This window comes from Lichenostomus cassidix, unplaced genomic scaffold, assembly GCF_008360975.1.
Source record: "Lichenostomus cassidix isolate B80296 unplaced genomic scaffold, HeHo_3.0 HiC_scaffold_33, whole genome shotgun sequence".
NCBI classification, from domain to species: Eukaryota; Metazoa; Chordata; class Aves; order Passeriformes; family Meliphagidae; genus Lichenostomus; species Lichenostomus cassidix.
Window position 1 is genome coordinate 3,800,317 of NW_028147632.1, and position 25,978 is coordinate 3,826,294.

The following is a 25,978-nucleotide window of genomic DNA, read 5'->3' on the forward strand; positions in this document are numbered from 1 at the left end:
CTAATTACTTCTATATCTTCCGTTAAACCCACAACCCCTAATTGCCCCCCCAGACTCTAATTACCCTGATAATATTCATTAAACCCCCAGACCCTAATTGCCCCCCAACCACTAATTACCCTTATAGTCTTCATTAAACCCCCAGGCTTTAATTACTGCTATATTCCTCATTAAACCCCCAAAAGCCCCAATTGCCCCCAGCCCCTAATTACTGCTATATTCTTCATTAAACCCCCAGACCCCAATTGCCCCCAGCCCCTAATTATTGCTGTATTGTCTCATATTAAACCCCAGCCCCTAATTGCCCCCAGCCCTAATTACCCTTATATTCTTCATTAAACCCCCAGCCCCTAATTACTCTTATATTCCCCATTAAACCCCAAACCCTAATTATCCCCAGAGCCTAATTACACCCCCACTTCTAATTCCCCCCAGCCCTCAATTATCCCAGAATTCACCCCAATTGCTCGCCTCTAACCCCCAATTACCCCCTAATTACCCCAAAATCCCATAATTACCCCAAAATCCTCATTCCCCCAAAATCCCCAAAACTACCCCAAATCCCCCATTTACCGCCAACCCTCATTGTCCCCCAGCCTCCCCATCGCCCTCACCCCGATTTCCCCAAAATCCCCAATTCCCAAATTCTCCCAAATTTCCCCAAATCTCACTCCACGCCGCCGCCGCTGCCGAGGCCACGCCCCCTTTCCCGCCCTGCCTCGCGCATGGCCACGCCCCTCCCTCTAACCACGCCCACACCCTCAATCCCCGCCCTTTCCTTGGTCACGTGACTCCACTCCAATACTATTCCAGTCGCTCCGTTGTTCCCGCCCTTTCCTTATCACGTGACGCCGGTTTAACCGCCTTTCCCTCATCACGCGAGCCAATCACCGGCTTGGCTCCCATCACGTGACGCTGTTCCCGCCCTTCCCGCCCTCACGGTGCCGCCCCCCCCAAGATGGCGGCGCCCTCCCTCAGGCGCGGCGCTCTCGGCGCCCCGAAGGTTTTCGGGGTTCCCGGCGGCCGCAGAGCCCAAATTCGGCCCTGCAGCTCCGCGATTCCCCCGCCGGGGACCCCCAGCGTTCCCGGGGAGAGCCCCGCGTGGGATGAACCCGAGCGCGCCAGGCTGCGCGGCCGCGAGCAGCGAGAGAAGCGGCAGCGGCTGAGGAGGGAGAGAGCTGAGGGGAAAGCGGCGGGGCAGGTGGGGAACTGGGAGGGACTGGGGGGGACTGGGAGAGGGGCTGGAGGGCACTGGGAGGGACTGGGAGAGACTGGGAGAGAGGCTGAGGGGCACTGGGAGGGACTGGGGGACACCTGAAGGTACTTGAGGGACACTGGGAAGGACTGGGGGCCACTGGGAGAGGGGCTGGAGGGCACTGGGAGGGACTGGAAAGGACTGGGAGGGGGGTTGGAGGGCACTGGGAAGCACTGGGGTGGACTGGTGGGACACTGGGAGGGACTGGGAAGGGCTAGAGGGCACTGGGAGGGACTGGAAAGCACTGGGAGAGGGGCTGGAGGGTACTGGGAGGGACTGGGAATGACTGGGGCACAGTGGAAGAAGGGCTGGGGGACATTTGAGGGTACTCTGGGGACACTGGGAGGGACTGGGATAGGGGCCGGAGGGTACTGGGGGAACTGGGAGGCACTGGGGGGTACTGGGAGAGGGGTTGGTGGGCACTGGAGGGACACTGGGATGGACTGGTGGGACACTGGGAGGGACTGGGAGGGCAGTCACAGGGCACTGGGAATGACTGGGGTGGACTGGAAATGACTGGGAGGGACTGGGAAGCACTGGGAGAAGGGCTAGAGGGCACTGGGAGGATACTGGGAGGGACTGGGAATGACTGGGGGACACAGGGGGGACATTGGGAGGGACTGGGATGGACTGGGAGGGACTGGGATTGAACTGGAAAGCACTGGGATGGACTGGGAGGGACAGGGGGACGCTGGGATGGACTGGGAGGGACTGGGGGACACTGTGGGGACACTGGGCCAGAGTTGTGGTGAGGAGAACGCTGGTTTATGCTGGTTTATACTGGTTTGAAATGGTTTATTGTTATTTTATTAGTCTACATTGGTTTATACTGCTTTGTTTTGGTCCATACTGGTTTATACTGGCCCGTACTGGTTCATACTGGTCCATACTGGTTCCCCAGGAGCCCAGACCTCTCCCCAAAGGTTGGACCCCCAAAGCAGAGGTGGAATATCAGCACCCCTTGGAGCCTGACGGCAAAAAGGGTATGGAGCAGGAAATTCGGGGAGGTTTGGGGGAATTCGGGGAGGTTTGGGTGGATTTTGGGTTGACTTTGCATAGATTTGGGTTGATTTAGGATAGATTTGGGTTGATTTTGGGTTGATTTGGGGTGGTTTGGGTTGATTTTAGGTGGTCTTGACTGGATTTTGGGTGGATTTCTGGAGTTTTTGATGGATTTGGGGTGGATTTTTTGGGGTTTTTGGGTGTCCCCAGGGGGTGGTGGCTCTGTCACCCCCCAGGTGACATTTTTGGGGTCACAGCCACGTCGGTTCCGCTGCCCCCCCAGTACAGCCCCAGGTATGTTGAGGCTGCTTGGTACCAGTGGTGGGAGAGAAGTGGAATCTTCAGCCCACCTGAGCAGGTGAGGGGGAAAAACACACCTGGGGAGGCAAAAATTCATCTGGGGGAATCCAAAAATACACCTGGAGAGCCAAAAGTTCATCTGAGGAGGTCAAAAATTCACTTGGAGAGCCAAAAAATCACCTGGGGAGGTCAAAAATGTATCTGAGGGAAACAAAAACACACCTGGGGAGATCAAAAACACACCTGGGGGAGCAAAAAACACACTTGGGGAGCCAAAAACACATCTGTGAGAATCTGAAAATACACCTGGGGAGCCAAAAAATCACCTGGGGAGTTCAAAAATCCATCTGAGGGGAACAAAAACACGCCTGGGGAGTCCAAAAACACACCTGGGGAGCCAAAATATCACCTGGGGAGGTCAAAAATACATCTGAGAGGACCAAAAACACACCTGGGGGAATCTGAAAATCACCTGGGGAGGTCAAAAATTCACCTGGAGAGCCAAAAAACACACCTGGAGAGGTAAAAGACACGCCTGGGGGGAACAAAAACACACCTGAGGGCTTCAGTGATCACTTGGGACCCCAAAAACCATCCTGGAGGACCCAAAAAATCACCTGGGTGGTCCAAAAAAATAATTGGGGGGATCAAACTCACCTGGGGGGAGCTAAAAATTATCTGGGAGGTGTCAAAAATCACCTGGGGGGGTCCAAAAACATACCTGGGGGAGCCAAAAATCACCTGAATGACCTCAAAAAACACCTGGGGGTCCCAAAAACCACCTGAATAACCCCAAGAAACACCTGGGGGATCCCAAAAATCACCTGAATGGTCCCAAAAAGCATCTGGGGGTCCCAAAAATCACCTGAATGGATCTAAAAAACACCTGGGGCATCCCAAAAATCACCTGAATTGCCCCAAAAAAACACCTGGGGTGTCCTAAAAATCACCCAAATGGCCCCAAAAACCACCTGAATGACCCCAAAAATCCCCTGGGGGAACCCAATAAACACCTAAATGACCCCAAAACCACCCGAATTACCCCAAAAATCCCCTGGGGGATCCCAAAAATCACCTGAATTACCCCAAAAATCCCCTGGGGGGGGTCAGCCCCCTCCCCAAATTCCCCTGTCCCCTCCCCAGCCCCCAGGTGACACCCCCGTGCTGAGCCTGGTGCTGCCACCCCCCAATGTCACCGGGACCTTACACCTGGGCCACGCCCTGGGGGTGACCCTGCAGGACATCCTCGTCAGATGGTCAGTGCGGTTTTGGGGTTTTTTGGGAATTTTGGGGGTGTTTGGGTGGGATTTTGGGGCACTTGGGGGCAGAATTTTAGGGGCTTTTTGGGGGATTTGGGATCCTGCAGGACGTTGTGGTCTGATGGTCAGCAGGGTTTAGGGGGATTTGGGGTCAGAGAGGGATTGGGAGGTTTTTGGGGATACTTTGGGTGAAGTTTGGAAATATTTTGGGTGGATTTTGGGGTTGTTTTTGGGGGGATATTTTGGATATATTTTCAATGGGTCTGAGGGTTATTTTGGGTGGGTTTTGGGGTTTTTTTGGGGGGTGTTATGGGGTTATTTTGGGGGTGTTTCCTGGCTATATTTTGGAGATATTCTGGGAATGGTTTGAGGTTATTTTGAATGTATTTTGGGGTTATTTGGGGTGTTTTTGGGGCAGGCGGAGGATGCAGGGCTGGAATGTCCTTTGGGTCCCTGGAACTGATCATGCTGGCATCGCCACCCAGGTGAGTCACCTGTGTCCCCAAATGTTCCCAAACTGTCCCCAATGTCTTCAATGTCCCCAATGTCCCCAATATCCCATTGATGTCCCCAATGCCACCAATGTCCCAAAAGTCCCAATGTCCCCAGTGTCCCCAAATGTCCCCATTGATGGCCCCATTGATGTCCCCAATGATGTCCCCAATGTCCCCAATGATGTCCCCAGGCGGTGGTGGAGCGCTGGCTCTGGCAGTGTCCCCAATGTCCCCAGTGATGTCCCCAATGTCCCCGATGTCCCCAGGTGGTAGTGGAGCACTGGCTCTGGTAGTGTCCCCAGTGTGTCCCCAGTGTCCCCAATGATGTCCCCAATGTCCCCAATGATGTCCCCAATGTCCCCGATGTCCCCAGGTGGTAGTGGAGCGCTGGCTCTGGTAGTGTCCCTATCAATGTCTCCAATGTCCCCAATGTCCCCACTGTCCCCAGGCGGTGGTGGAGCGCTGGCTCTGGCAGCACCGAGGGCTGTCCCCAGTGTCCCCAATGATGTCCCCAATGTCCCCAAATGTCCCCAGGCGGTGGTGGAGCGCTGGCTCTGGCAGTGTCCCCAGTGTCCCCAATGATGTCCCCAGTGTCCCCAATGATGTCCCCAATGTCCCCAGGCAGTGGTGGAGCGCTGGCTCTGGCAGTGTCCCCAATGTCCCCAATGATGTCCCCAATGTCCCCAATGTCCCCAAATGTCCCCAGGCGGTGGTGGAGCGCTGGCTCTGGCTGTGTCCCCAGTGTGTCCCCAGTGTCCCCAATGATGTCCCCAATGTCCCCACTGTCCCCAGGCGGTGGTGGAGCGCTGGCTCTGGCAGCACCGAGCCGTTCGCCGGCAGCAGCTGAGCAGAGCTGAGTTCCTGCAGGAGGTGTGGAGCTGGAAGGACAGGTGAGGGACAGGGTGGCACTGCGGGGACAGCTGGGGACATCGGGGGGGTTGGGGACATTGGGACATTATTGGGGACATTGGGGGGATTGAGGACATTGGGGACATTGGGGAAAATGGGACATTAGTAGGGATATTGGGACATTATTGGGGACATTGGGGATATTGGGGACATTGGGGAAAATGGGGAAAAATGGAGGATTGGGGATGTTGGGGACAGTGGGGACGTTTAGGGACATTAATAGGGGCATTGGAGACATTTGAGGGATTGGGGAAATTGGGGACATTAATGGGGACATTGGGGAAAATGGGAACATTTAGGGACATTGGGGATATTGGGGACATTTGGGGATTGGGGACATTGGGACATTAATGGGGGCATTGGGGACATTGGGGACATTTGGGGACATTTGGGGACATTGGAGGGATTGGGGACATTAATGGGGATATTGGGGACATTGAGGGGATTGGGGACATTTGGGGACATTAATGGGGATATTGGGGACATTTGGGACACTGAGGGGACAATAGTGACACTCGGGACATTGGGGACACTTGGGGACACTTGGGGGACATTGGGGACACTCGGGGACGCTCAGGGACATTGAGGATATTGGAGCCATTGGGGGACATTCGAGACACCCTGGGGACTCTGAGGCCAGCCTGGGGACACTTGGGGTCACTCAGGGGACACTTAGGGTCACTCAGGGGACACTGGGGACACCTTGGGGACACCCTGGGGACACTCAGGTGGCTCTGTCCCCCCAGGTGTGGCACTGAGATCCTTCAGCAGCTCAGAGCTCTGGGAGCCTCGCTGGACTGGAGCCGCAGTGCTTTCACCATGGACCCCGTGAGTGTCCCCAAATGTCCCCAAACTGTCCCCAGCTCTCCTGACTGTCCCCAGCTGTGCCAAAGTTTCTTCAACTCTTCCTGAAGTGTCTCCAAAGTGTCCCAAAATTGTCCTCAACTCTCCTGGATTGTCCCCAACTCTCCATGAAGTGTCCCCAAAGTGGCCCCAAGTGTCCTTGAAGTGTCCCAAACCTCTCTGAACTGTCCTCAAAGTGTCCCCAGCTGCCCTGAACGCCCCCAAATTGTCCCCAAAGTGCCCCAAATCTCCCCAGCTGTCCCCAAACTGTCCCCAGACTCCCCCAAACCATCTCTAAGCTGTCCCCAAAGTGTCCCCAGGTGTCCCCAAGTGTCCCAGGCTCCCCCAAATTGTCCCCAAATTGTCCCCAAATTGTCCCCAAATTGTCCCCAAACTCCCCCAAATAGTGTCCCCAAAGTGTCCCCAAGTGTCCCAGGCTCCCCTGAACTCCCCCGAATCACCCCAAACCTCCCTGAATTGTCCCCAAATTGTCCCCAAACTGTCCCCAGAGTGCCCCAAACTCCCCCAAATCACCCCAAACCTCCCCAAACTGTCCCCAAACTGTCCCCAAACTCCCCCCAGGTCACCCCAGAGTGTCCCCTGTGTCCCCAGGGTTTCTCCCAGGCTGTCACCGAGGCCTTCGTGCGACTCTTCCAGGCTGGCCTGATCCGGAGGGACCTCAGGGTTGTCACCTGGAGTTGTCACCTGCGATCCGCGCTGGCCGACGTCGAGGTGTCCCTGAGTGTCACCCGAGTGTCCCCAGGACTCCCTGGGTGTCCCCAGGGCGTCCCCTGAATGTCCCCACTGTCCCCCAGGTGGAGTCCCGAGTCCTGCCAGGCCCCACGGTGCTGAATGTCCCCAGCTGTCCCCAGCCTGTCACCTTCGGTGTCCTTGTCACCTTCGCCTACCCTGTGGAGGGTGATGATGGTGAGTGACACTGGTGACACTGGGGTGGTGGCACTGGGGACACTCTGGGTGGCACCTGGGGGTGGCTTTGGGGACAGGGAAGAGGGACTGGGTTGGTGGCATGTGCTTGGGTGTTCCTGAATGTCCCCAACGTGTCCCTGAGTGTCCCCAAGCTGTCCTTAAGTGTCCTTAACCCATCCCTGAATGTCCTTAAGTGTCCCCAACCTGTCCCTGGCTGTCCTCAGCGTGTCTCTGAGTGTCCCCAAGCCATCTCTGATTGTCCCCAACGTGTCCCTAACTGTCCTCAATGTATCCCTGACTGTCCCTGAGTGTCCCCAAAGTGTCCCTGAGTGTCCCCAAGCCATCTCTGATTATCTCCAATGTGTCCCTAAGTGTCCCTAACTGTCCCCAATGTATCCCTAACTGTCTCCAACCCATCTCTGATTGTCCCTAACTGTCCCCAACCTGTCCCCTGCTGTCCCCAGGGCTGGAGCTGCCCGTTGCCACCACCAGGCCAGAGACCATTTTTGGGGACGTGGCGGTGGCAGTGCACCCCAGGGACCCTCGCTACCTGGTGAGGGGCGGGGCCTGGGTGGGTGTGGTCGGAAGGGGTGTGGTCAGGGTGGGTGTGGTCTGGGATGGGCGTGGCCTCTGAAGGGTGTGGCCTTGGGGACACAGAAAGCCTTTGGGGACCCCAAAATTGGGGTGGGTGGGGCTTGGTGGGTGTGGCTTTAGCAGGATGGGTGTGGTCTGTGTTGTGGGCGTGGCTTTGATGGATGGGTGGGCGTGGCTCACACAGGTGGGTGTGGCTTTATGGGCGTGGCTTGCAGGAGGGGGCGTGGCCTCCTGCAGGGCAGCCATTGGCTGTTATCTCTTAGCCCCGCCCCCTTTGCAACCCTTTCCATGTAAGGAAAAGAGGCGGGGCTTAATAAAGGGGCGTGGTCATGTGGGGGCGTGGCTTTACTGCATCAAATAACTCGGGGGCGTGGCCTAATGGTGGGCGTGGCTTATTGAACAAGGGGCGTGGCTACCTTGTAGCCCTGCAGCGATTGGTTGGGTGTGGCTCCACCCCAAAGGGGGCGTGGCTTATCGGGAGGCTCTTAAAGGGACGGGGCGTGGTCAGGGGGCGTGGTCAAAGCTGGCCACGCCCCCTCAGCACCTGCATGGCCGCCGGGTGAGAAATCCTTTCAGTGGAGCTTCACTGCCTGTGGTGATGGACAGCAGCGTGGAGCCCCAGCTGGGCACCGGTACTGGGAGGGACTGGGGGAACTGGGAGCAAACTGGGAGGGACTGGGAGGGACTGGGAGGGACTGGGGGAACTGGGAACAAACTGGGAGGGACTGGGATGGACTGGGAACAAACTGGGAGGGACTGGGAATGAACTGGGATGGACTGGGAACAAACTGGGAGGGACTGGGAATGAACTGGGATGGACTGGGAATGGATTGAGATAAACTGGGAGGGACTGGAAAGGAGTGTGGAGGGACTGGGAGTGAACTGGGATGGATTGGGAACAAACTGGGAGGGGATTGAGGTAAACTGGGAGTGAACTGGGAGGGACTGGGAGGGGATTGGGTTATACTGGGATGGACTGGGAGGAAATGGGAGTGACTGGGATGGACTGGGAACAAACTTGGAGGGGATTGAGGTAAACTGGGAGGGACTGGGAATGGACTGGGAGGGGATTAGGTTATACTGGGAGGGACTGGGATGGACTGGGAGGGACTGGGAGGAAAAATTGCAGCTGTTTTAGGGTGAAAAATGGGGATTTTAGGGGCAAAAATGGGGATTTTGGGGAGATAAAGGGAACTGGTTTATACTGGGATGAACTGGGAAGGATTTGGAACAAACTGGGAACCACTGGGATGGACTGGGAGGGGATTGGGGGAAATATCATGGTGGTTTTAGGGTGAAAAGTGGGGATTTTAGGGTAAAAAATTGGGATTTTTGGGGCAAAAATGGGGATTTTGGGGAGAAAAAGGGAACTGGTTTATACTGGGATGGACTGGGAGTGACAATAGGTGACACTGAGGGTGACACAGGCGTCACTGTGTCCCCAGGGGCAGTGAAGGTCACTCCAGCCCACAGCCCCCAGGACCTGGCAGTGACCATGGGTGACAATAGGTGACAATAAATGACAAATAGCTGACAGTAGGATATAACAGGTGACACAGGTGTCACACAGATGTCACCCAGGTGTCACCCAGGTGTCACTTTGTCCCCAGGGGCAGTGAAGGTCACTCCTGCCCACAGTCCCCAGGACCTTGGGGTGACACTGGGTGACAATTAGTGACAAATAGATGACAATAGATGGTGATAGTTGACAGTAGATGACAGGAGGTGACAGTAGGTGACACAGATGTCACTTTGTCCCCAGGGGCAGTGAAGGTCACTCCAGCCCACAGTCCCCAGGACTTGGCTCTGGCCAAAGCCCACGGGCTGCCCCTGCTCTCGGTCATTGGGGACGATGGCACTTTGTGTCCCCCGGGAGGAGGGTGGCTGCAGGTATGGCACTGAAATTGTCCTGAAAACGGCCAAAGTGCCCCAAAAAGATCCCAAAAATGGACCCAAAAAATCCCAAAAATGAGCCCAAAGTGGACCCAAAAAATCCCAAAAGTGAGCCGAAAGTGATACCAAAAAGATCCTAAAATGAGCCCAAAAATGAGCCCAAAGTGGAACCAAAAAATCCCAAAAATGAACCCAAAAATCCCAAAAAATCCCAAAAATGGGCCCAAAGTGATCCCAAAAAATCCCAAAAATGAGCCCAAAGTGGCCCCAAAAATGGCCTTGAAATGGCCCCAAAGTGGCACCAAACTGTCCCCAAACTGCTCCCAAATCTGAGCCAATGTCCCCAACGCTGTCCCATATCCCAATGTCCCCAATGTCCCCAATATCCCAATAATGTCCCCAAATGTCCCCAGTGTCTCCAATATCCCAGCAATGTCCCCAATGTCCCCAACGTCCCCAATGTTCCAATGATGTCCCCAATGTCCCCAATGTCCCCAATGTCCCCAATGTCCCCGGTGTCCCAGCGATGTCCCCGCTGTCCCCAGGGTGTCCCCAGGTTCCAGGCCCGTGAGCAGGTGGTGGCAGCTCTGGCCCAGCAGGGACTTCTGCGGGGTGTGCAGGACCACGCGATGACACTGCCGCTCTGCAGGTGCCACTGTCCCCAAGGTGTCACCTGGGTGTCACCTGGGTGTCCCCAGTGTCCCCAGTGTGTCACCTTAGTGTCCCCAATATCCCCAAGATGTCACCTCTGTGTCCCCAGTGTCCCCAATGTGTCACCTCGGTGTCCCCAATGTTTCCAACGGTGTCACCTCAGTGTCCCCAATGTCCCCAAGGTGTCACCTCGGTGTCCTCAGTGTCCCCAAGATGTCACCCCGGTGTTCCCCAATGTCCCCAAGGTGTCACCTTGGTGTCCCCAGTGTGTCACCTCGGTGTCCCCAATGTCCCCAGCGTGTCACCATGGTGTCACCATGGTGTCTCTGATGTCCCCTCAGTGTCCCCAATGTCCCCATGGTGTCCCCAATGTCTTCAATGTCCCCTCAGTGTCCCCAATATTCCCAAATCTCCCAATGCCCCCAGTGTCCCCATGGTGTCACCTCGGTGTCCCTAGTGTCCCCTGGGTGTCCCCAATGTCCCCAATCCCCCAATATCTCCAATGTCCCCAATGTGTCACCTCAGTGTCCCCAATGTCCCCGATGTCTCCAAATGTCCCTAAATCCCCCAATGTCCCAAATGACCCAAATGTCCCCAAAGTCCCCAATATCCCAAGTATCTCTCAATGTCCCCAAATGTCCCCAGTGTCCCCAAATGTCCCCAAATGTCCCCCAATGTCCCCAAATGTCCCCACAGCCGCTCTGGGGACGTCGTGGAGTTCCTTCCCAAGCGCCAGTGGTTCCTGAGCTGCCAGGAGATGGCAAAGGAGGCTCTGGAGGTGACATCTGGGGACACTGGGGGACACTGGGGACATCTGGGGGGTGTTTGGGGACACCTGCAGGTGACATTGGGGAGTGTCTGGGGACATTTGGGAGGGTTTGGGGACACCTGGGGAGGTTTGGGGACATTTTGGGGTGTTTGGGGACACCTTGGGGTGACACTGGGGACACCTGGGGGTGTTTGGGGACACCTGGAGGTGACATTTGGGGACATTTCAGGGTGTTTGGGGACATTTTGGGGTGTTTGGGGACATTTTGGGGTGTTTGGGGACACTGGGGGTGACATTTGGGGACATTTTGGGGTGCTTGGGGACATTTTGGGGTGTTTGGGGACACCTGAGGTGACACTGGGGATACCTGGGGGTGTCTGGGGACATTGGGAACACCTGGGGGTGACATTTTGGGGACATTTTGGGGTATTTGGGGACATTTTGGGGGTGTTTAGGGACACCTGGGGGTGACATTTGGGGACGTTTGGGGTGTTTGGGGACACCAGGGGTGCCACCTGTCCCGTTGTCCCCAGGCGGTGACGTCAGGCCAGCTCCGCCTTGTCCCCAAATTCCACGAGAAAAACTGGAAAACCTGGATGGAGAATGTGGGGTGAGTGGGGGAGGGGAGTTGGGGTCATTTCTGGGCTTTTTGGGGCATTTTGGGTGTTTTGGGGTCATTTTGGGGTCAATTCTGTCCTTTTTGGGGTCATTTTGGGGTCATTTCTGCCCTTTTTGGGGTAATTTCTGCCTATTTTGAGGCATTTTGGGGTCATTTCTGGGCATTTTGGGGTCATTTCTATCCATTTTGGGGTCATTGTGGGTGTTTTGGGGTCATTTTGGGGTCATTTCTCCCCTTTTTGGGGTCATTTCTGCTCATTTTTGGGGTAATTTCTGTCCTTTTTGGGGTAATTTTGGTTGTTTTGGGGTAATTTCTGCCCTTTTTGGGGTAATTTCTGTCCATTTTGGGGTAATTTTGGGTGTTTCGGGGTAATTTCTGCATATTTTGGGATCATTTCTGTCCTTTTTGGGGTCATTTCTGCCCATTTTTGGGGTCATTCTGGGCATTTTGGGGTAATTTCTGTCCATTTTGGGGTCATTTCTGTTAATTTTGGGGTCATTTCACCCATTTTAGAGTCACATTTTGGGGTCATCCTGGGAATTTTGGGGTCAAATTTTCCCCTTTTGGGATCACATTTTGGGATCAAATCCTCTCCTTTTGGAGTCACATTTTGGGATCATTTCTTCCCATTTTGGGGAAAAAAAAATCTTTTCCTTTTGGGGTCACATTTTGGGATCATCCTGGGAATTTTGGGGTGAAATTTTCCCCTTTTGGGTCTCATTTTTGGTGGGAAATCCTCTCCTTTTGGGGTGACATTTTGGGGTGAAATCCTCCTGGTTTGGGGTCACATTTTGGGATCATCCTGGGAATTTCGGGGTCATTTCTGCCCATTTTGGGGTGAAATCCTCTCCTTTTGGGGTCACATTTTGGGATAATTTCTTCACGTTTTGGGGAAAAAAAATCCTCCCTTTTCAGGGTCACATTTTGGGATCATCCTGGGAATTTTGGGGTGAAATTTTCCCCTTTTGGGATCCCGTTTTGGGGGGAAATCCTCCCTTTTGGGATCACATTTTGGGTCACATTTTGGGGGTAAATCCTCCCTTTTTAGGGTTACTTTTTTGGGGGGAAATCCTCCCTTTTGGGGTCACATTTTGGGGTCATTTCTGCCCATTTTGGGGAAAAAAATCCTCCCTTTTGGGGTCACATTTGGGGATCATCCTGGGAATTTCGGGGTCATTTCTGCCCATTTTGGGGAGAAATCCCAGGAATTTTGGGCTGAAATCCTCCCCATTTCATCTCCCGTTTCGCTGCCACCCCAGGCTGTCCCCAAATGTCCCCAAACGTCCCCAAATGTCCCTTTTTGCAGGGATTGGTGTCTCTCCCGGCAGCTCTGGTGGGGCCATCGGATCCCAGCCTTCCAGCTGCGCCCTGAACGTCCCCAAGGTGTCCCCAGCTGTCCCCAGGGTGTCCCCGAGGGTCCCCAATGTCCCCAGGAGGGTCCCCAATGTCCCCAGGAGGGTCCCCAATGTCCCCAGGAGGGTCCCTGGTTTGTGGGACGCAGCGAGGAGGAGGCAAAGCAGGAAGCAGCAAGGAGTTTGGGGTGTGAGCCTGAGGAGGTGCAGCTGGAGCAAGGTGAGAGGCTGGAAATGCCCTAAAAACATCCCAAAAATGTCCTAAAAATGTCCCCAAAATATCCTGAAAGTATCCTAAAAATATCTTAAAAGTATCCTGAAAATATCCTGAAAATATGTTGAAAATATCCCAAAAATATCCTGAAAATATCCTAAAAATACCTTAAAAGTATCCTGAAAATCTCCTGAAAATATCCTAAAAGTATCCCAAAAATATCCTGAAAATATCCCAAAAATATCCTGAAAATACCATAAAAATATCCCAAAAGTATCCCAAAAGTATCCCAAAAATATCCTAAAAATATCCCGAAAATATCCGGAAAATATCCTGAAAATATCCTGAAAATATCCTAAAGTATCCCAAAAATATCCCGAAAGTATCCCAAAAATGTCCTAAAAGTATCCCAAAAATGTCCTAAAAGTATCCCAAAAATATCCCGAAAGTATCCTAAAAACATCCCAAAAATATCCTGAAAATCTCCTGAAAATATCCCAAAAATATCCTGAAAATCTCCTGAAAATATCCTAAAAGTATCCCAAAAATATCCTGAAAATATCCCAAAAATATCCTGAAAATACCATAAAAATATCCCAAAAGTATCCCAAAAATATCCTGAAAATATCCTGAAAATGTCCCAAAAATATCCTGAAAATATCTTAAAAGTATCCCAAAAATATCCTGAAGATATCCTGAAAATACCCTAAAAATAATCCAGAAACGTCACAAAACTATCCTGAAAGTGTTCTGGAAACATCCTAAAAATATCCCAAAAATAACCAAAAAATATTTCAAAAATACCCTGAAAATATCCCAAAAATATCCTGAAAATTACCCAGAAATCCCACGGAAAATACCCCAAAAGCATCCCCAAAATACCCTAAAAACATCCAGAAAATATCCCAAAAAGTCCCTGAAAATACTCTAAAAAAATCCTGAAGTTATCCTGAAAATACCCTAAAAACCACCCGAAAATACCCAAAAAATATCCTAAAAATATCCTGAAAATATCCTAAAAAATACCCTAAAAACATCCTAAAAAATCCTAAAAACACCCCAAAATCACCCTGAAAACATCCCAAAAATATCCTAAAAACACCCAAAAACAGGGGAAACCCCAAAAACAGAGCCTGAGGGGTTTTGGGGTCACCTGGTGACACTTTGGGGTCACTTTGGTGTCCCCAGACCCTGACATTCTGGACACTTTGGTGACATTTTGGTGACATTTTGGTGACATTTGGTGACATTTCTGTCCCCAAACCCGATGTTCTGGACACTTTGGGGTCCCTGGGTGACACTTGGTGACACTTGGTGACATTTTGGTGACATTTGGTGACATTTTGTGACATTTTGGTTACATTTGGTGACATTTTGGTTACTGATTTGTTGGACATTTTGGTGACCTTTGGTGACATTTGGTGACATTTTGGTGACATTTGGTGACATTTCTGTCCCCAGACCCCAACATTCTGCACACCTTGGGGTCCCTGGGTGACATTTGGTGACATTTTGGTGTTTGGTGTTTTGTGTGTTTGGTTTGGTGACATTTGGTGACATTTGGTGACATTTCTGTCCCCAGACCCTGACGTTCTGGACACTTGGTTCTCCTCTGCTCTCTTCCCCTTTGCCTCCCTGGGCTGGCCGCAGCAGGTGAGACCCTGATGTCCCCAAATGTCCCCTCAATGTCCCTTCAATGCCTCCTCGATGTCCCCAAATACCCCCAATGTCCCCAAATGTCCCCAAATGTCTCTAAATGTCCCCTCGTTGTTCCCTGAATATTTTCTCAATGTCCTTTAATGTCCTTTCAATGTCCCCTCAATGTGTTTAAATGTCCCCAAGTGTCCCCTGAATGTCCCCAAGTGTCCCTTTGTGTCCTCAACGTCCTCTCAATGTCCCCAAATGTCCCTTGAATGTCCCTTTTGTGTCCCCTTGGTGTCTCTCTGTGTCCCCAATGTCCTCTCAATGGCTTCCTAACGTCCCCAAATGTCCTTCAGTGTCTTCTCAAGGTCACTCTAATGACCCCTCAATGTCCCCAAATGTCCCCAAGTGTCCCTCAATGTCCCTCAATGTCCCCTCAATGTCCCCTGAGTGTCACTTTGTCCCCAGAGTGCTGATTTTGGCCATTTTTACCCCAACTCCTGTTCTTCTGGGTGGCATTTAGTGTCACCTGAGTGTCCCTTTGTGTCCCCAACTGTCCCTTTGTGTCCCTGAGTGTCCCTCAATATCCCTGAATGTCCCCTCGATGTCCCCAAGTGTCCCTTTGTGTCCCCAACGTCCTCTCAATGTCCTTCCTGTGTCCCCTTGGTGTCTCTCTGTGTCCCCAATGTCCTCTCAATGGTTCCTAATGTCCCCAAATGTCCTTCCATGTTCTCTCAACGTCCCTTTAATGACCCCTCAATGTCCCTGAATGTCCCCTCGATGTCCCCAGCTGTCCCTTTGTGTCCCCAGAGCGCTGACTTTGGCCGTTTCTACCCCACCTCGGTGCTGCTGACCGGCAGTGACCTCCTGTTCTTCTGGGTGGCCAGGATGGTCATGTTGGGCCACAGGCTGACTGGCCAGCTGCCCTTCTCCCAGGTCAGTGCTGTCCCCAAGTGTCCCCAAGGGTCCCCAAGTGTCCCCAAGGGTCCCCAAGGGTCACTGATGTCCCCAAGGGTCACTTCAGGGTCACTTTGGGGTCTCCAAGGGTCACCAAATGTCCCAAAATCCCCTAATTTCTGAGGGTTCAGTTGGGTTTTTGGGGTTCTTGATGTCCCCAAGTGTCACCAAATGTCCCCAGGGGTCACTGATGTCCCCAAGGGTCACTTCGAGGTCACTTTAGGGTCACCAAATGTCCTTAATGTCCCAAAATCCTCTAATTTCTGAGGGTTCCATTGGGTTTTTGGTGTCCCTGATGTCCCCAAGTGTCCTCAAGTGTCTCCAGGGGTCACCAGATATCCTCAAGTGACACTGATGTCCCCAAGGGTCACCCAGGGTCACTTTAGGGTCACTTTGGGGTCACCAAGGGTCACCAAATGTCCCAAAATCCCCTAATTTCTGAGGGTTCGGTTGGGTTTTTAGGGTCCTTGATGTCCCCAAGTGTCCCCAAGTGTCACCAGATATCCTCAAGTGACACTGATGTCCCCAAGGGTCACCCAGGGTCACTTCAGGGTCACCAATGTCCCAAAATCCCCTAATTCCTGAGGGTTCCGTTGGGTTTTTGGTGTCCCTGGTGTCCCCAAGTGTCATCAAATGTCCATCGGTGTCCCCAAGGGTCACTTTAGGGTCACCAAATGTCCTTAGTGTCCCAAAATCCCCCAATTCCTGAGGGTTTCGTTGGGTTTTTGGGGTCCCTGATGTCCCCAAGTGTCCCCAAATGTCCCCACGTGTCCCCAACTCCATTTTTTGGGTCCCCAACCCCATTTTCAGTGTCCCCAACCCCATTTTTGGGGTTTCTCTCCCCATTTTCAGTGTCCCCAACCCTGTTTTTGGTGTCCCCAATCCCATTTCCAATGTCCCCAACCCCGTTTTCGGTGTCCCCAATGTCCCCAACCCCCCCAGGTCCTGCTGCACTCTCTGGTCAGAGATTCCCAAGGACGGAAAATGAGCAAATCTCTGGGAAATGTCATCGATCCTCGTGATGTCATCGGGGGAGCAACGCTCCAGGTACCCCAAAAATCACCCCAAAAAAACCCCAAAATACCCCAAATTATCCTGAAAAAAATCCCAGAAAAAATCCTGGAAAAATAACCCTAAAAAACCCCCAAAATTTAACAAAAATCCCAGAAAAATGCCCCCAAAAAACCTCAAAATCGAACAAAAATCCCCAAATTATCACCTCAAAAAATCTCAAAATCCAACAAAAATCCTAGAGAAATTTCCCCAAAATAATCCCCAAAAATCCAGATAAAAATCTCCCCCAAAAAAACCCAAAATCTGACAAAAAAAATCCTGGAAAAATCACCCCAAACAACCCAAAAATCCCAGAAAAATCCCCCAAATCAGGAGGGTTTGGTGATTATTTTGGGGTTTCCCTTTCCCAGGAGCCTCAAATTCCCAAAATTTGGGGGTTTTTTGGGGGTTTTTTTTGGGTTTTCTTCCCCCAGGAGCTGCAGGAGAAACTTCAGAGTCGAATTTTGGATCCTCAGGAGCTGCAGGTGGCACTGAAAGGGCAGGTGGGACCCCAAAAATGACCTAAAATACCCCAAAAATCCTACAAAACACCCAAAAATGACGCAAAACACTCCAAAAATTACCCCAAATCTCCCTAAAATCCCCCAAAATTAACCCTAGACCCCCAAAAATGACCCAGAACACCCCAAAAATGACCTCAGGACCCCAAAAACTGCCCCTGAGACCTTCAAAAGTGACTCAGAATCCCCCAAATCTTCCCTAAATCCCCACTGAGACCCCAAAATCTCCCCGAAATCCTTCCTGAGACCCCAAAATCCCCCAAAATCTTCCCCAAAATCCCCTCAGGATCCCCCAAATCCCCCAAACCTCCCCAAAATCTTCCCCAAATCTCCCCCAAAATCTCCCCTGAGGCACCTCAGGACCCCAGAATCCCCAAAAAATGACCTCAGGACCCCAAAAACTGCCCCTGAGACCTCCAAAAATGACTCAAAATCCCCTAAATCCTCCCCAAAATCCCCCCAAGATCCCCAAAATCTCCCCGAAATCCTTCCTGAGACCCCAAAATCCCCTCAGGATCCCCCAAATCCCCCTGAGACCCCCAAACCCTCCCCCAAAATCCCCAAATCTACCCCAAACTCTGAGACCCCAAAATCACCCCAAATCCCCCAAGATCCCCAAATCTCCCAAAATCCTTCCTGAGACCCCAAATCTTCCCCAAAATCCCCCAAATCTTCCCCAAAATCCCCTCTGAGACGCCTCAGGACCCCAAAATCCCCCAAATTTCCCCCAAATTCCCGGCAGAGCCGTCAGTTCCCGCAGGGAATCCCCGAGTGCGGCGCTGACGCCTTGAGGTTGGCCTTGAGCAGCCAAAGTGCTCATGGTGAGTGAGAGAAACCCCAAAATCCACCCCAAATTATCCCAAATCCACCCCAAATTACCCAAAATTCACCCCAAATTATCCCAAATCCACCCCAAAATCACCCCAAAGTCCTTTAAATTACCCTGGGACCCCGAAATTCACCCTAAATTACCCCAAAATCCCATAAATCCGCCCCAAGTCCACCCTGATTGCAGCCAGAGTGCTGATGGTGAGTGAGACCCCAAAAATCCACCCCAAATTACCCAAAAACCCCAAAAATTATCCCAAATCCACCCCAAAATCACCCCAAAGTCCTTTAAATTACCCTGAGACCCCCAAAATCCACCCCAAATTGCCCAAATTGCCCCAAAAATTACCCCAAATCCACCCCAAAATCACCCTAAATTACTTCAAATTACCCTGGGATCCCCGAAATTCACCCTAAATGACCCCAAAATCCCATAAATCCGCCCCAAATCCACCCTGAGTGCAGCCAGAGTGCTGATGGTGAGTGAGAGAAACCCCAAAATCCACCCCAAATTACCCAAAAACCCCAAAAATTATCCCAAATCCACCCCAAATTACCCAAAATTCACCCAAAATTACCCCAAAATCACCCCAAAGTCCTTTAAATTACCCTGGGACCCCCAAAATCCACCCAAAATTGCCCCAAATCCACCCCAAATTGCCCCAAATCCACCCCAAATTACCCCAAATTGCCCCAAATTACCCCAAATTGCCCCAAATTACCCCAAATTGCCCCAAATTACCCCAAATTCACCCTGGGACCCCCAAATCCCTCCTGGTGGTTACTGGGAGTTACTGGGAGTTACTGGGATGGCTCTGGGGGTAACTGGGAGTTACTGGGAGTTACTGGTGGATACTGGGAACTACTGGGACATACTGGGAGAAGCTTCTTTGTACACTGGGAGTTACTGGAGATTACTGGGAGACACTGGGATTGCTCTGGGGGTTACTGGGAATTACTGGGACATACTGGGAGAAGCTTCTGTGTGCACTGGGAGTTACTGGGAATTACTGGGATGGCTCTGGGAGTAACTGGGAGATACTGGAAGTTACTGGAATGGCACTGGGGATTACTGGGAGTTACTGGGAGGTACTAGGATGGCTCTGGGAGTTACTGGCAGATACTGGGAACTACTGGGACATATTGGGAAAAGCCTGTGTGTGCACTGGGAGTTACTGGGAGTTACTGGGATGGCTCTGGGGGTAACTGGGAGTTATTGGTGATTACTGGAATGGCTCTTGGGGATACTGGGATGGCTCTGGGGGTTACTGGGAGTTACTGGGAGTTACTGGGATGGCTCTGGGGGTTACTGGGAGTCACTGGGAGTTCCTGGGATGGCTCTGGGGGTTACTGGGAGTTCCTGGGAGTAACTGGGATTGCTCTGGGGGTTACTGGGACATACTGGGAGAAGCTTCTCTGTACACTGGGATTGCTCTGGGAGTCACTGGGAGTTCCTGGGATTGCTCTGGGGTTTACTGGGACATACTGGGGGTTCCTGGTGACCCCACTTTCCCCCCCAGGCCCCGAGCTGCGGCTGGGTGTGGCCTCAGTGCTGACTCAGCGCCGCTTCTGCAACAAAGTCTGGAATGGAGTTGGGTTTGTGCTGAGAGCCCTGGGGGGGCAGGGAGAGCCCCTGAAACCCCCAGAGGAGGTATGGGGGTTGGAAATAGCCGAAAAATGACCCCAAAAATGGAATCGGGGAGCCCAAAAACCCCCCAAATGACCCCAAAAACCCCCAAAATAACCCCAAAAACGGCACCGGGGAGCCCAAAAAACATCAAAATCACCCCAGGAACACCAAAATACCCCAAAAATAACCCCAGAAACCCCAAAATACCCCAAAAATAACCCCAAAAATGATATCAGGGAGCCCAAAAACCCTCAAAATAACCCCCAAAATTACCCCAAAAACGGCGTCGGGGAGCCCAAAAACCCCAAAACCAGCCCTAGAAATCCTGAAATACCCCAAAAATAACCCCAAAAACAGCAGCGGGGAGCCCAAAAACCATCAAAATAACCCCAGAAACACCAAAATACCCCAAAAATGACCCCAAAAACAGTATCAGGGAGCCCAAAACCCACGAAAATAACCCCAAAAACCCCAAAATACCTCAAAAACAACCCCAAAAACCACCCCAAACCCCAATTCCCTATTTTTCTCCCAATTCCCCATTTTTTCCCCCTCAGTTCCCCCATTTTTCTCCCTTTTTTCCCCATTTTTCTCCCAATTTCCCCATTTTTTCCCCAAATCCCCATTTTCCCCCATTTTTTCCCATATTTTTCCCATTTCTCCCCGTTTTTTCCCCAAAATTCTGCTTTTTTCCCCATTTTCTCCCCAAATTCCCATTTTCCTAGGTAATTTCCAAACCCCCCATGGATCTCTGGATCCTCTAGACCCCAATTCCCCATTTCCCCCCCAAAATTCCTCATTTTTTCCCTGTTTCTTCCCATATTTTTTCCATTTTTTCCCCAAAATTCCGCGTTTTTCCCTGTTTTTTCCCAAAATTCCCATTTTTCCAGGTCACTCCCAGCTCCCCCATGGATCTCTGGATCCTCTAGACTCCAATTCCCCCCCAAATTCCTCATTTTTTCCCCATTTTTTTCCCCCCAAATCCCCATTTCATACCCGTTTTTTTCCATATTTTTCCCATTTTTCCCATTTTTTTTCCGTTTTTCCCATTTTTCTCCCCAAAATTCCCGTTTCCCAGGTCACTCCCAGCTCCCCCATGGATCTCTGGATCCTCTCTCGCCTCTCCCTGACTGTCTCTGAGGTCTGCAGGAGGTTGGAATCTCTGGAATTCCATTCAGCTGCAGCAGCAGTGCAGAACTTCTGGCTGCGCAGCTTCTGCGACGTCTACCTGGTGAGTCCCAAAAAAATCCCCAAAAAATCCCGAAATTCCCCATTTTTGGAGGTCTTGGGGACATTTTTGGACATCCCCATAGTCCAAAACATCCCAAAATTCCCATTTTTGGGGGGAATTGTCCCTCTTTTGGAGATCCCCATAGTTGAAAATGTCCCAAAATTCCCAAAATTCCCATTTCTGGGGGGAATTGTTCCTCTTTTGGAGATCCCCATAGTTCAAAAAGTCCCAAAATTCCCAAAAATCCCAAAATTTCCCATTTTTTGGGGAGTCTTGGGACATTTTTGGAGATCCCCATAGTCCAAAAAGTCCCAAAATTTGCAAAATTCCCATTTTTGGGGGGGAATTGTTCCACTTTTGGACATCCCCATAGTCCAAAACATCCCAAAATTCCCATTTTTTGGGGATCTTTGTCCCATTTTGGGGTCACTGTCTCACCTTGGGAGATCCCAATAATCCAAGAAGTCCCAAAATTCCCATTTTTTGGGGAAAAATGTCCCATTTCGGGGTCATTGTCCCACCTTGGGAGGTCCCTGTGGTTCCAAAAGTCCCAAAGTTGCCAAAATTTCTCCTTTTTTGGGGATCCTTGTTCTATTTTTGGGGTTTCTGTCCCCATTTTTGGCGTTTCTCTCCCCATTTTCAGTGTCCCTGATCCCATTTTTGATGTTTTTAACCCCGTTTTGGGAGTTTTTAACCCCATTTTCGATGTTTTTCTGTCCCCAGGAGGTGTCCAAGGTGTCCCTGCAGTGTCCCTGACCCCATTTTTAGGGTTTTTAACCCCATTTTTGATGGTTTTTACCCCATTTTTTTTGTTTTTAACCCCATTTTTTGGGTTTTTCCCTCCCCAGGAGGTGTCCAAGGTGTCCCTGATCCCATTTTTTTATGGTTTTTAACCCCATTTTTGATGTTTTTCTCCCCACTTTTGATGGTTTTAACCCCTTTTTTTTGGGGTTTTACCCCACTTTTTTGGTTTTTCACCCCATTTTTTGGCTTTTTCCCTCCCCAGGAGGTGTCCAAGGTGTCCCTGCAGTGTCCCTCCCTCCGTCCCTCTGCCCTCTCCACGCTGCTCTCCTGCTGTGACCTTGGCCTTCGCCTCTTGTCCCCTTTTGTCCCCTTTGTGGCCGAAGAGCTCTGGCAGCGCCTGCCCCTCCCCCGCCCTGCGCCCACCCTCTGCAGAGCTTCGTTCCCTGACCCCCAGAGGCTGGTGAGGAGTGGGGATTTGGGGGGATTTTGGGAGATTTTGGGGGATTTTTGGGAGTTTTGGGAGATTTTGGGGGATTTTGGGGGGATTTGTGGGAGTTTTGAGGGAGTTTTGGGAGGATTTTTGGGAGATTTTGGGGGGTTTGGGGAGATTTTGGGGAGATTTATGGTGTTTTAGGGTGATTTTGGGATGGATTTGGGGGATTTTGGGGAATTTTGGGTTGGGGGTTTGGGGTGTTTGGGGTTTTGGGGTGTTTGGGTGGTTTGGGGGTTTGGGGGTTTTGGGGTTTTGGGGGTTTGGGGGTTTTGGGGGGTTTTGGGGTTGGGGTTGGGGTTTTGGGAGATTTTGGGGGCATTTGAGGGTGTTTGGGGAAATTTTGGGGTGATTTGGGGTAGATTTTGTTGATTTTGGGGAATTTTTGAGAAGTTTCAGGCTGATTTTTGGCAGCCTGGGTAGATTCTGAGTTCTGGAAGATTCTTGGGGTGAATTTGAGGTGGATTTTGGGGTGGATTTGGGGCTTTTTGGGTGGTTCTGGGTGGATTTGGGGTTTTTTGGGTTCACCTGAGGCTCTCTGTGTGGTTTTAGGATTTTTTTTTGGGTTCACCCTGGCTATCCCTGTGTGATTTTGGGATTTTTTGGATTCCTCTTGAGTATCCCTGGATGGATTTTTGGGTTTTTTCGCCCCCAGGCTCGCTGGCACAACCCCCAGCTGGAGGCTCAGGTGGCGGCCATGTTGGATTCGGTCCGAGCCGTGCGCGGATTGCGGGAAACCTTCCGGCTCCGAGGCCCCGCCCACCCCCCAGGTGAGGCCCCGCGGCTCCCAGAATGCTCTGGGGCGGCCAAGATGGCGGGGAGGGTCGTGGGACTACAAATCCCAGCATGCTTTGGTGCAGCCAAGATGGCTGACAGGCTGTGGACTACAAATCCCAGCATGCCTTGGGTGTGTCCAATATGGCTGCCGATGGGGTGTCCCAGCATGCTTTGCGGGATTCAATATGGAGTGCTATGTATCCCAGCATGCCTTGGGGCAGCCAAGATGGTGGGCAAGGGTGTGGGACTACAATTCCCAGCATGCCTTGGGGTGGCCAATATGGCCGCCGGAAGTGATAACCACTCCCAGCATGCCTTGTGACACCCAAAATGGCTGCCATTGGGCGGAACTACAACTCCCAGCATGCTTAGCGAGGCCAACATGGCCGCCCGACGCCCCAAGATGGCTGCCGGCGCGGTGGCGGCCATGTTGTGGGCGTGGTTTCCCCGCAGTGCTGCTGCAGCGCCCGGCGGAGGCTCCTGATTGGCTGGAGCTGCTAGGCCCCGCCTTCTGCACGCTCTCGGGGGCGGGGCCTGTGGAGCTCCTCCCACCTGGGGAGGAGCCTGGGCCGGGCTGGGTTGGAGCTCCAGCAGGGCCTGAGAGTTTCGTGTACCTGAGGATCCAGGTGAGGGCGGGGCGGGGCCTGGGCGGGGCATTGTGGGATACTGGGGGACTCGGGCAGAACACAGAGCATTGTGGGATATTGGGGGTCCTAGGCGGGTTTCAGGGCATTGTGGGATACTGGAGGAAATGGAGGCCCTGAGGGGTCCTGGGGCATTGTGGGATAGTGGAGGACGCGGGAAAGACCAGGGATTGTGGGATATTGGGGGTCCTGGGGCATTGTGGGATACTGGAGGACCTGGGAGAGGCCTAAGGTGGCTCCAGGGCATTGTGGGACATTGGAGGATCTTGGAAAGGCCTGAGGGGGTTCAGGGGCATTGTGGGATATTGGAGGACATGGGGAGGACCCAGAGCATTGTGGGATACTGGGGATTTGGGGCATTGTGGGATATTGGAGGACCTCGCAGTGTTCAGGTGCATTGTGGGATATTGGAGGACCCAGGATAGGCCTGAGGGACATTTTGGGACGCCGAGAGCCTCAGGGTGGAATTTTGGGATCCCAAATCCCCTCCTGGTGACATTTGGGGCCCTCAGGGTGGATTTTTGGGATCTCCCAGTGACATTTGGGGCTCTCAGGGTGAATTTTTGTGTCCCAAACCGCTCAGGGCCTGGTGGATCCCAAAACCTCCCATTGACATTTAGATATCTCAAAGTGAATTTTTTAAATTCCCCAATGCCATTTAAAGCTCTCAATCCCAATTTTCAGGATCCCCAGCCCTTCCTGATGACACTTTTGGGGACTTTTGGCTCATTTTTGGGGATTTTTGGCGTCATTTTTTGCCATTTTTCCCTCTCAGGGCCTGCTGGACCCTGAGGCCTCCCAGTGACATTTAGATGGATTTTTGGAATCTCCTGATGACATTTTTAGTTCTCAATCTCAATTTTCAGGATTCCCAACCCCTCCTGATGATATTTTTGGGGATTTTTGCCTCATTTTTTGGGATTTTTGGCTCATTTTTTGGGATTTTTGCCCCCTCAGGGCCTGCTGGACCTGAAGGCCTCACAGTGACATTTAGATGGATTTTTTAGATATCTCAGGATGGATTTTTTCAATCTCCCAATGACATTTTTAGTTCTCAATCTCCATTTTCGGGATCCCAAACCCCTCCTGGTGACACTTTTGGGGATTTTGGTGACATTTTTGGGGATTTTGGTGACATTTTTGGCTCATTTTTCACCATTTTCCCCCTCAGGGCCTGCTGCACCTCAAGGCCTCGCAGTGACATTCAGATGGATTTTCTAGATATTTCAGGATGGATTTTTTCAATCTCTAATGAAATTTTTAGCTCTCAATCTCCATTTTCAGGATCCCAAACCCCTCCTGATGCCACTTTTGGGGACATTTTTGGGGATTTTGGTGACATTTTTGGCTCATTTTTGCCATTTTTCCCCCTCAGGGCCTGCTGGACCTCAAGGCCTCGCAGTGACATTCAGATGGATTTTTTCAATCTCCAATGACATTTTTAGTTCTCAATCTCAATTTTCAGGATCCCAAACCCCTCCTGATGACATTTTCAGGGATTTTGGTGACATTTTTTGGGATTTTTGGCTCATTTTTTGGCTCATTTTTTGGCTTTTAGCTCATTTTTCACCATTTTCCCCCTCAGGGCCTGCTGCACCTCAAGGCCTCGCAGTGACATTCAGATGGATTTTCTAGATATTTCAGGATGGATTTTTTCAATCTCTAATGAAATTTTTAGCTCCCAATCTCCATTTTCGGGATCCCAAACCCCTCCTGATGACATTTTCAGGGATTTTGGTGACATTTTGATGACATTTTTGGCTCATTTTTCACCATTTTTCCCCCTCAGGGCCTACTGGACCGTGAGGCCTCTCAGGCCCAACTCCTCTCCCGCCTCACCAAACTCCAGCATCGCCTCAGGAACCTTCCAGAAACCCCAAACTCCCAGCAGCAGGTGGGGCAGGGCTGTAATTAGCCCCTGGCCGGCTAACGAGGCGGCCTAATTAGCGCTAATTAGGTCGATGATTAACCCTTTGTCCCCCTCAGGCCGCCGTGGTGAGAGCGGAAATCTGCCGCCTGCAGGGAGCTCTGCAGGCCTTGGAGAGCTGCGGGGAGGAATTAAAATAAATTAAAAATGAGATTAATGAGGTTGTGGCCTCGTTAATTGGGGGGCGGGGCTTGGGGAGGGGGTGGGACTTGGGGGCGGGGCTAAAGAAAGGCCACGCCCCCTCTGGGTTGGGATCGGCAGACGGAGCTGGGAGGTAGAGCGGCTGAGAAATCCCAAAAATTTCCCAAAATTGGGGTCTGAGAACCCAAAATTCGGATCAGAGCTTCTGAATTCGGGGCAGAGACCCCAAAATTGGGCATCGAGACCCCAAAAATTCAGGTCTGAGAGCCCAAAATTTGGGTCAGGGATCCCTAAATTGGGCATCAAGACCCCA

General features: G+C 51.8%; 1 protein-coding gene across 4 annotated transcripts; it reads left to right on the top strand.

Annotated features, from left to right (window-relative positions):
- The first annotated feature begins 941 nt into the window (after nucleotides 1–941).
- VARS2 (valyl-tRNA synthetase 2, mitochondrial) lies at nucleotides 942–25,681 on the top strand. 4 transcript variants are annotated; one of them, XM_085047187.1, is made up of 29 exons: nucleotides 942–1,201; nucleotides 2,157–2,238; nucleotides 2,515–2,615; nucleotides 3,701–3,813; nucleotides 4,235–4,301; nucleotides 5,103–5,200; nucleotides 5,966–6,047; nucleotides 6,675–6,794; nucleotides 6,878–6,989; nucleotides 7,454–7,542; nucleotides 8,125–8,215; nucleotides 9,346–9,473; nucleotides 10,022–10,125; nucleotides 10,824–10,905; nucleotides 11,430–11,506; nucleotides 12,822–12,927; nucleotides 12,970–13,087; nucleotides 14,664–14,734; nucleotides 15,533–15,658; nucleotides 16,622–16,726; nucleotides 17,167–17,235; nucleotides 17,996–18,074; nucleotides 19,602–19,732; nucleotides 20,790–20,942; nucleotides 21,949–22,146; nucleotides 22,832–22,946; nucleotides 23,407–23,579; nucleotides 25,387–25,491; nucleotides 25,584–25,681. In XM_085047187.1, exons 1-29 carry the CDS (start codon nucleotides 959–961, stop codon nucleotides 25,662–25,664), a joined length of 3,219 nt encoding a protein of 1,072 aa, XP_084903313.1. In that variant the 5' UTR covers nucleotides 942–958; the 3' UTR covers nucleotides 25,665–25,681. The 4 variants fall into 4 exon arrangements, with proteins under 4 accessions (XP_084903313.1, XP_084903312.1, XP_084903314.1 ...); XM_085047186.1 differs by having other exon boundaries at nucleotides 12,822–13,087; XM_085047188.1 differs by lacking the exons at nucleotides 25,387–25,491; nucleotides 25,584–25,681 and adding an exon at nucleotides 24,373–24,413 and having other exon boundaries at nucleotides 12,822–13,087.
- The last annotated feature ends 297 nt before the right edge of the window (nucleotides 25,682–25,978 follow it).